The sequence below is a fragment of the Stigmatopora nigra genome, chromosome 2 (assembly GCF_051989575.1).
Source record: "Stigmatopora nigra isolate UIUO_SnigA chromosome 2, RoL_Snig_1.1, whole genome shotgun sequence".
In the NCBI taxonomy this organism is placed as follows: domain Eukaryota; kingdom Metazoa; phylum Chordata; class Actinopteri; order Syngnathiformes; family Syngnathidae; genus Stigmatopora; species Stigmatopora nigra.
The window spans coordinates 9,778,769-9,788,096 of NC_135509.1; the positions used below are offsets into that span (position 1 = coordinate 9,778,769).

At 37.6% G+C, this 9,328-nt stretch overlaps 2 protein-coding genes across 4 annotated transcripts; one reads left to right on the forward strand and one right to left on the reverse strand.

Annotated features, from left to right (window-relative positions):
* Nucleotides 1-641: 641 nt before the first annotated feature.
* On the reverse strand, nucleotides 642-4,269 carry LOC144181071 (synaptotagmin-1-like). The gene is made up of 9 exons (XM_077709347.1): nucleotides 4,155-4,269; nucleotides 2,897-3,041; nucleotides 2,617-2,786; nucleotides 2,298-2,411; nucleotides 2,048-2,215; nucleotides 1,637-1,804; nucleotides 1,368-1,485; nucleotides 1,130-1,263; nucleotides 642-1,030 (listed from the first exon to the last, which is right to left on the reverse strand). The coding sequence occupies exons 2-9, from the start codon at nucleotides 3,030-3,032 to the stop codon at nucleotides 827-829; spliced, it is 1,212 nt and encodes a 403-aa protein (XP_077565473.1). The 5' UTR covers nucleotides 3,033-3,041; nucleotides 4,155-4,269; the 3' UTR covers nucleotides 642-826.
* Nucleotides 4,270-5,479: 1,210 nt separating this feature from the next.
* On the forward strand, nucleotides 5,480-9,204 carry bbs10 (Bardet-Biedl syndrome 10). Of its 3 annotated transcripts, XM_077710276.1 has the most exons (5): nucleotides 5,494-5,626; nucleotides 6,101-6,300; nucleotides 6,372-7,388; nucleotides 7,476-7,672; nucleotides 7,831-8,012. In XM_077710276.1, exons 2-5 carry the CDS (start codon nucleotides 6,110-6,112, stop codon nucleotides 7,857-7,859), a joined length of 1,434 nt encoding a protein of 477 aa, XP_077566402.1. In that variant the 5' UTR covers nucleotides 5,494-5,626; nucleotides 6,101-6,109; the 3' UTR covers nucleotides 7,860-8,012. The 3 variants fall into 3 exon arrangements, with proteins under 3 accessions (XP_077566401.1, XP_077566402.1, XP_077566400.1); XM_077710275.1 differs by having other exon boundaries at nucleotides 5,480-5,538; nucleotides 7,476-9,204; XM_077710274.1 differs by having other exon boundaries at nucleotides 7,476-9,204.
* The last annotated feature ends 124 nt before the right edge of the window (nucleotides 9,205-9,328 follow it).

Below are 9,328 nucleotides of genomic sequence, written 5' to 3' on the forward strand. Positions count from 1 at the left end.
TGTGACTGGAAAAGAGTAGTAAAAGGTAATCGCACATATTAATTTTCAGAAAATGTATCTTGTTGTTTAGAAGGTAGATACATAGCTTGGAACCTTTCTTTTTCCCTGACAGATAATAATAATAAAACACAAGTACATCATAATTGCATAAGGTAAAAGGGAAAGTGTGGCATGAATATTTTTATAAGCTTTTGCACTCCTCTGTATTGTATTCTAATATGCTGCCATTTCAAATGACCAATATCTATATTCCCCATCACATAAAATAGCAGTAGTTAACATTTCCCCCATTTGCAGTAAATTTCAAATGGATTAAATGATAAGATATGAGCATTTAAAATGTTTCAATTTTAATACCAGAGCAGCTAATAATAGCAAATTGGAAAAGTGTCGAAAGCTTCTGTTGTTGATTTTTGTTAATATATACTGTCATGTATTGGAAGAAGAATGGAAGGTACTGTACTCAAAGTTGGCTTTTTAATCTGAGCCGATTTATTTCCCATATTTATTTATGCAGTAAGAGTGCAATTGAATTAAAGGGCTAAATGGTTATATAGATTTGCTCTACTATGACCAAATAATTTTCTATAATTTTCAACTCAGCTGATAGCACATAAATGATATATTAAAAGACCCCAAGTTTAACCAGCACCTTCAAATGGAATGTGTGTGTATATTTTAAACTGGCTGTTGAGTTTGTATCTTAATTATGATCTTGAAAATTTGTACACAATTGATGCATGTTTCAACTGATAGATGGAGAAGTTTAATTTGAAGAAGAGATGACGTCAAGAGGGTCTGTTCATTCTTTGAACCCCTCAGGTATTCATTTCTTGGAAATCAAAGCATTGATATCATCTTCCGGTTGAAGGCTGTGCCACTGTGCGATTGGCCGCCTAGGATTTGCAAGCATGTCCGACCAATGGTGATGCTGGGTTCCATCTACGCCTCCTCCCAGCAATACTTTCCCAATTGCGTCGTTTTTTCCAATCTTGTCATAGTCCAGCACGGTCACTGCTACTTGCACCTTCTGGAAATGTAAATAAGTGCACAAAAAAATGCATTTCTTTTAGTTCCAATGCAAGTGGTTTATAGTTTCTAAGTAGTATTAATCTGTGCATTTTTGTACCTCTATCTGATCGCACGATACTTCGAAACTGAAGGACTCATTATAGTAAGGGTTCAAAGTGTTCTTTTTGATGGTTGTTTTCTTTTTCTTAAGTCTTTTCCCATTCAACATCAAGTGGAGCTTCACATAAGGGTCTGAGAGGGAGAACGAGAAATTCAATAGTTCAGTTGATTCATAATTTGGCTTTAGTAGCGAAATACTTAAACACTAAAAAGCAGAGTGTCTATATGTGTCACACCTGACAATCCGCCCACATCCATTTTCTTCAAGTTTTTGGCCTCCAGAATCACGACAGTTAGCTTCCCTGCTGTTGGAACGTATCTCAAGGACAAACAAATGTCTCCAAGCTTCTCACTCTAATACACAGAAACAAATTCAAGCCTGGTGTTCATGATTATAGAATATTTGATATAGCTATTGTGTTAAATTACACTCAACGATGGAAGGTTCACACATTAGTTGAGAGTTCTATTTATGGCATGCACACACTCACAGACACACACACACCTCTTCTTTTTCAGCCTTCTGCAGATCTCGCCACTCCTGCAGAGACTGGCTGAAGTCCACGCTGCTCATTGCTATCTTCACCACCCCGATGGCATCATGCTTGGAAAAGCGGTCAAAGTCGTACACGGTCATTACCAGTGTCTTGCCACCCAGCTCAGTGTATGGTACCTGTATGCAAATTGATCAAAGTTATTGGCTTTTGATTGTGTTTTTATGATTTTCCATTGGCTTTTTCATAAAAGAATAAAATAAAAATACCCAAAAAGTCTAATGATGACTCTAGGAGGGCTTTCGATATACATTATAGCATAACATAACATACAACAGTGAATTTAGGATTTGTTCTGAGATTGCAACCTTTTTTTCTGTCTGTAAATTGGTTTTACTGTAAATTTTTGCATGTCAACAAACCTTAAATGAGAACGTTTCATTGAAGTTTGGTTCCAGAGTCTTTCTGTGTACTTTAGTTTCAAATTTCTTCTTTTTGTCAGGGAGTAGGTAGACTTTAACATAAGGATCGGAGCTTCCGCCAACATCCATAGCAGGAAGACCAGCTGCCTGCAAGATCCCCACTACAAGCTGGAAGGTGAGAGCAGAATATATTCACCATTAAGAAAAGTCATATTTATTAGGTGTCATTTGAGTTTCAAAGGTAGCTCACCATATTATCAGTAAAATTGTAATCTAACGTAAAATGAAGTCTGCCCAACTTCTCATCCTCCTTTGGTTTAATGTCTGCCAACTCTGTTTCCATCTTGCTTTCGACTTTCAGTGGCTGTACGCACACAAACGTGACAAAATTCTCAACTGAAACACAACAAATAGTGCCTTGCTCGTACAACTGCTGTATTGTAGCCTTGTGGCTTTACAATATCTTGAGTTTATGCCCTCAAAGATCTAAAACACTAAATAAGTCATCACACAAATATGCCATACAGATATCGACTGTAATTATTTGCACAAGTCTGCAGGAGTTTTACCTCTTTGGAACTCTTATCATTTTCGGTGTCACACTCTCCACCCTTGGTCTTTTCTTTTCCCTTTTTCTTGTCCTTGTCTTTTTTCAGGCATTTCTTCCACGTGCACACGCCAAAGGAGAGCAATACGAATAAACTCACAACACAGAAGGTGACCACAGCCCACGATGCCGCTGCAAAACAAAATACAATTTAAAAAATGATGTTTTGATCGGAATCCTCTCTTATTCACATCTATCTATTATACAATTAAGTCAATCTAATCATATGTTCTTTAACTCACTGTGAATCCCATGAGGTTCACTCATGAACCTGTCAGCATTTTGACCTCCAGTCGCATGTGTTTGATTTTCTGTGGTGTTGGCCCGCTGAACATCTTTTGTTGGAATAATCGGAACAGCTTGGTGGTGTCCCGCCATTTTATACCCCTAACAGAAGAGAGAATAGCATCAGAATTGCAAACAAACAATAACAGGCCCATCATTATTCTCATAGCATTTCAACTCTATGCCAGAACTGCTAGTATTATAACTTTAGTTTATTCCAATAACATTACACTCAGATTATATTAAACTGTATTTATCATGTACTCAGGAAATTCACACCCAAACCTTCTGCTCGAATATCTCAGTTAGATTCCAGTAATAAGACTGCTCGATTATTTACATTTTTTTACAGAATGATGTTAGTCTCCATTACCCATGAGAAGAACCCGAAAAACAACAGCTACTGTAAATGCAACTGATCAATTGAAAATACTCTCATATGACTGTTGGTGTCAAATGACTTCTCCTTTTTCTGCTGTTTAGGCACTTACAGTGAAAGCAGGATGTGAAATGTATGACTGCATCTGACCGAGACGTGACATGAGGGGGTGAGAGGGGAGCACTACCCACGAGGATGTGAGCACAGCGCCACAGAGGTGACAGCCATGCACCGAGGTCAATGTGGCACTCAAAAAATTACCTCTACTTTTTGTATAGTTTGTTTTAATGGACTCTTTGTCAGTTCATCACTGCTCTTAAACCTTTAAGTTTCATCCTGAAATGGTCTACACAAAGAGAAAAAAATCCTTTACAGATGTTGACCATTTAAAGTCAGGATTGAGCCCCAATATACAATTATTCGAAAAACAAAGGTTAAAATTGATACTCAGTGATATAAAATGTATTGCACAAGATCTTGAATGCAGTTAAAATTGGCAAGGTTTTCTATACGTGTTTGTTTAAAAAATATTGGACAGAAGCCGATGTCCACCAATAATACTCTGATATTCACAATGTTAGAAACAGTTTTTATTATGAAAAACCATGCTGATAAACGTCAATAAATATTTTTTGCCCCAAAAATGCGACAGTAATGTAAACCTATTAGTCAACCCGGACGGATTCTATCAGCAAAACTTAATCATGCAGTTTTGTATCATTTTAAGGCCTGGTCATGTTCTTCAAATAAAACCAATTTATTAATTTTTTTATTTTCTATAGGGATATTGTTAGAAATTGTTTTCCATTAAGAAGTAAATAAGTAAAACGACCTACCAGGATCTTGATTATCCACACAGCACTGGTGTCCAGACTCACAAGTACTCCCTTTTCCCCTTACAGAGAGAGAGGAATAGGAGGAGGAGGAGAGAGCATGACAGGACAGTACAGGACATTACAGGACAGGCGGAGGACAAGTGTGTGGTAAGGGAGAAAGTCACTCCGATAGCCTTTGTCTTTTTATGCCCCCAGAAAGTTTTAAAAGCAGTGATAAAGACTAGTTTTGACTATTAACTGTAGTCACATTGCATTACAAAAGTGTATTAATATGTGAGTGTGTGTATGTTTTTTTTACTGTTTCTAATCCATGCTGTTCACCCCAACTGTGTCCCAGCTGAATATTAATAAGTGTAGTGACACTGCTTTTTAAAAAAACTTGTTAGCATAAAGAGAGTACAGCAGTAGTTTCCATTAACATTACATTCATTGCGCAGTGTACATAAAAGCATGTGCATTTTGTGTGTGAGTATCTCACGGAAAAGGCATCATTTATGATGTCTATGTATAGATAATAGCCGCCTGATTTAGAAACTTAGGATGTGGTTTCTGCAGTAATACAGAGCGATCAAGTTCCGGACCCGAGCCCCATTCACCTTGAAACACCAGAAATGAGCGAGAGTTGTTGTGCAGTAGGGAGGGTGAGTAGTGAGGTGGATGTTTCACAACTAGATTCAAGGATGAATTCCATCATTTTTGACAAAGGTTAAGGTCACTGCGGCTTCACAAAACTCAGTGTAGGCCCTTTTTTGTTATCAAGGGAATAGATTGAGGGATTCCTTTCATAGATATTGTAAATCAATGCAGTTACTTCTATACTATGAGACAAAACTGAGTAGGTTTGTGTATAAAAAGGACCAACTGTATGGGAACATTCCCACAGATTTGTTTTATTTTTTTAAATAATTAATGTCTCGAAGTCTTCACATTATGGGCTGGGAATTATACATGTTATTTCTTTCACTTGAATCTGTGATTAAAGCATTTGAACATGTAAAATTTCAAATATTAAGAAATCATTTCAAATGCATAAACTAAATCTGTACTTAGTCTACTCTTTGAATGATATCATTTTAAACAAATATATCAATTATACACAACAAAATGTACAAGTCAACCAGAAAAAAATCTCCTGGTATTTAAAATATTTTATTGTTTCATTATCATTTTCCCTCCTAACATGCTGCATTTGTTGAAATATACAGTGTGTATTTAGAATTGTCAGTATAATTCTTTTGAGTTTGTGGAAATGAGGGAAAGTACGTCTTAATTAACGCTAGGGAGCAGTATTATCATGTGAGCAACATTGCCTCTGCGTGACTACAAGAGAAGAAGCACCGTCTCCTGGATACAAATGGAAGAGTCGTTGCTTGCTTTCCATCAGGTGAGTGTCTTTGTTAAAAAGATACGTATATACTAACATGGAGCAGCTAGAAAGCATCGCTTGACTTGGCAGGATCGGGCAGACAAAGGTACTTCAATGATACTGTGTTTATTGTAATGTGTAATTTTGGTAACGCGCTAGTTTGCAGATGCTGCAGTAGTTATAACGAGACTTTGATTTGTTTTGTTGGCTCTTTTCATCGAGTAACTATTTTGATAACTATTAATTATGATCGCAGATCCAAATAAAGGTAGCAATACATATTGAGTGTATATCATCATTTTAGCCCCGTAATTTACAGGGAAAACAATACAATACTCTCATTTCCTTCCTTGTTAAGTATAGGGGTTTGATTGCAATCAATGCAACTAAGCATTGACTTTGGGTTGTATGACTCACAAGTAAATTACCTCAAGAACTATAATGCAGAAGGCTCAACACCTATTTATGTTATGATCTGTCAGATTTGGGGGAAAAAAATAAGATTTACACAACTCTCTCCTAATTAGTGTGAATGCATGAGATAGTATGGTAATATGCCTTTATACATTTCCCCCTATAGTAATGAAGAATGTCATCCATACATCGCCTTCATCAGAAGCAGGTCTTGCAGATCGTGTCTGCACTGGAGGCTGTTGTCCTACGCACCTTTGGACCTGAGGGAGGACAGGTGTTATTCACACGAGACAATGGACAAGCAATGTTGAGCCGCAGTGGGACACGCATTCTAACGGCACTACAACTTGAGCACCCACTTGCCAGGCAAGAAAAACTATACAGGATCCTGTTGTCAAATTGTGGTCAATGAGTTTATGCTTCTGTTTTTACTGTAGGATGATAGTTGAGTGTGTCTGGAGGCACAGTGGGAAAACGGGGGATGGATCCAAATCATTTATCCTTCTTCTGGCATCTTTATTACGAGCCATTTACAACACAGCTTCTAAGGAGTCTAAAGAATGCCATATCTATCACACAAGGGAAGCAGCTGAGTTTGCCACTGCCAAGTGCTTCTCAGAACAATTGCTGACTTTTGCATTGGAGAAACTGGAGGATCTTATCGCTGTTGCTCTGGCACCTTTTGGATCATGTTTGACAGTGACAGATTTAAATCCAAGCACCCAATTTCCATCACACTCAAATGTTCAACAGTTGCTAGTGTCTTTCTTTCGTACTCGTTTGGGTTTGGCCAACTGTGACTTCATGGGCGAGCTCATTTTCAAACTGCTTGTTAAATGGAGCTGTAAAAATGACAACATTGTAAGACCCCAAAAAATTGCTGGGTTTCAAAATTTGGCCGAAAGTTCAAGTAAGTGTGATTTATCTTTGATTCTTTTGTTTCTGAACGACAACTTTCCTGCACTGCATACACAGGTGTCTAGCTTTCCTGTTAGTTGTTCACGTTTGATTGATGGACAAGTCATTCACAGGGACTTTGCAACACACTACCATGGTAGTGGGAAACATCAATGTCCAGTTAAGGCAGTTGTTTTTACTCTACCTCTCCAACCAGATTGGTCGAACGAAAGCATCAAGCTGGAAATTGGTAATGGAAAACATGGAAAAAGCATCACAAACTTTAGCTCTTGGGTAGAAAGCTCAATGGAGAATATTTTTGCCAACCTTAAGACTCTTGGAGTGTCTGTGCTGCTGTCTGCAGTCAAACAGTGTGACGCCTTCTTGACTTTAGCAACACAAGCACAGATGTGCGTCGTAGAGTGCATCAGCGAAGATGAACTTGCCCTTTTCCTCCACCTGAGCGGGGTCTCGGCTATCTCAGACTCTCAAGAGATTCAACCACAACACATTGCTTCTTTGGAGTTTTGTCGTCCAATAGTTCTTGGAGCTCATAGGTAAGGAAACATTGGATGGCAATATAATATTGATGCTGTTCTTTTGTGGTTTCATTGTCACCAGTTCATCTTTGACTCCTCCAACAGATACGTTCATGTGGATTTTCCAGTTTCTAAGGGAAAGCAGCCTTGTGGTATCGTTATCTGCGGATTAAGTGAAGGGCAAACGGCTCAATATGCCAGTGCTATTCAAGATGGTTTTCGTATGCTGCATACAACATGGGAGCCGCTGGCAACTATAAAATCTCCATCCTCTATTTCACCTGGCTGTGTCATAACAGCAGGTGGCCTTTTTGAGCTTATTTTACACCATGCCCTCTTACAACATGGCTATTCTCACATGATTTCTAAACATGTACCAGTGATTTGTCAACTTCTGGCAAATGGTTTACTCCATCTTCCACGTCAAGTTCACTCCAACAATCCAAGACATGTTTTACAGATTCAATCAAAAGTCTGGAGCTTTTATAAGAATAATTTTCCTCCTGAAACATTACGTCAGAATGAGTTCAACCAAAAACATCATGCTAAGAATAATGCTGAAGGAGAGAGGGAACTTTGTATGTATTGCTTATCATTCAACAATGTAAAAATATCAGGACTTGAGTCTGTTTCCTGCAAATATCATCTCATTTTGGCTGTGTTGCAATGTGTTAAAAGCATATTACGATTGGACACTGTGCTGTATGTACCAAAGGAATTGCATCCAAAATCACCCAAACCCATTATTGACTCCTCTGAGGATGAAGACTGAGGTTTCTGACTCAACATCATGCTTTTCAATGCCTACAATCATGATCATTTCCAATATTTAAATACTTCATCACTCAAAGGTGTTTTAATGCATTTTTTTTTTGTAAACCCCTGACCAGATATTTGTAAGGCTTATCTCATGGATCTGATCACTAGTTGACAACCTTATTAGGACCTGGATCCCTGTTGGTTGCAGAGATGTCTCCTGGAAACTAAAGTCATTGGGGTAGCAAGGTAAATTCCAACATATACATTTTTTTCTTTTTTTTGCTGAGATGTTTTAAAGTCTCTTAGAGTTCTCAAGATATTTTTTTTTTTAGAGAAATCAGGGTGACTCTTGTGAAACGCATCTGAAATAACCAATTTTCTAAAATTACCCGATCATATATTGAAGAATGAGCCTTTCTTGACTTGTTCTCTGCAAGGCATTGCTCATCTTGAGTGGAAGATTTTTTTCCCACGAGTCACCTGAATTTCTGCCTGATTCGGTCGCCGCTTTGTCTTTACCAGTGAGATAGATTCCTTATTTAAGGGGAAGCTTCGCAGTTTTTTTTAATTTTTCTCTTTTCATTTATTTATTTATGTATTTTTATAAATGTGAATACGTCTGCCCTTTTGTACCCTTACTATTTTAAACCTGATGGAGGATAACATGAACATAGTAGATACTTTAATATAATTAAATTGCCAAATGTCAACAGTAAAATGTTAGTGTCATCACTAATAGTCCGTCAATGCTAGGCTTAGGTTTCAAACAAAACATTCAAGCCAGCTATTTATGTATCATTGGAATTGTGCACTGCCTCTTTCTGGCTTAGCATTTATTTTGGTCACTCACCACAACTTCTGTTTTTTTTTTCTTTCTTTCTTCAACACTTCTCTTTCTCAAAATTTCCCCAATTCTCTTCCCCTGCCCATTCTAAAGCAAATACGGGAAAAGGACACTTTCATAAATTGACATATTATTTTTTTTAATCAGTGTTATCTTCAGCGGAAGCTTAAAGGGTAGTGGCCCAGCTGTCAACAACCAAATTACTGTGTAGTTCCCTGTTTGTTCACTGATTACACCTGCACCAGGTCTTTATTTTAATGAGTTTGTTATTATAAAGTTGAGTCAGGGGTGTTTTTTTTAGTTGAGCTGAGTGAAGCTAACAAGCAGAAAAACAAGTTTTTAGATTCAATCTTGA

Coding starts and splice junctions, on each gene's coding strand:
- LOC144181071 (XM_077709347.1), bottom strand. CDS start 3,032: ATGGCGGGACACCACCAAGCTGTTCCGATTATTCCAACAAAAGATGTT. Junction 2,412..2,616: donor ATGATAAGAGTTCCAAAGAG/GTAAAACTCCTG, acceptor GTGTGCGTACAG/CCACTGAAAGTCGAAAGCAA. Junction 1,805..2,047: donor ATGAAACGTTCTCATTTAAG/GTTTGTTGACAT, acceptor ATTTGCATACAG/GTACCATACACTGAGCTGGG.
- bbs10 (XM_077710275.1), top strand. CDS start 6,110: ATGTCATCCATACATCGCCTTCATCAGAAGCAGGTCTTGCAGATCGTG. Junction 6,301..6,371: donor CTTGAGCACCCACTTGCCAG/GCAAGAAAAACT, acceptor TTTTTACTGTAG/GATGATAGTTGAGTGTGTCT. Junction 7,389..7,475: donor ATAGTTCTTGGAGCTCATAG/GTAAGGAAACAT, acceptor CTCCTCCAACAG/ATACGTTCATGTGGATTTTC.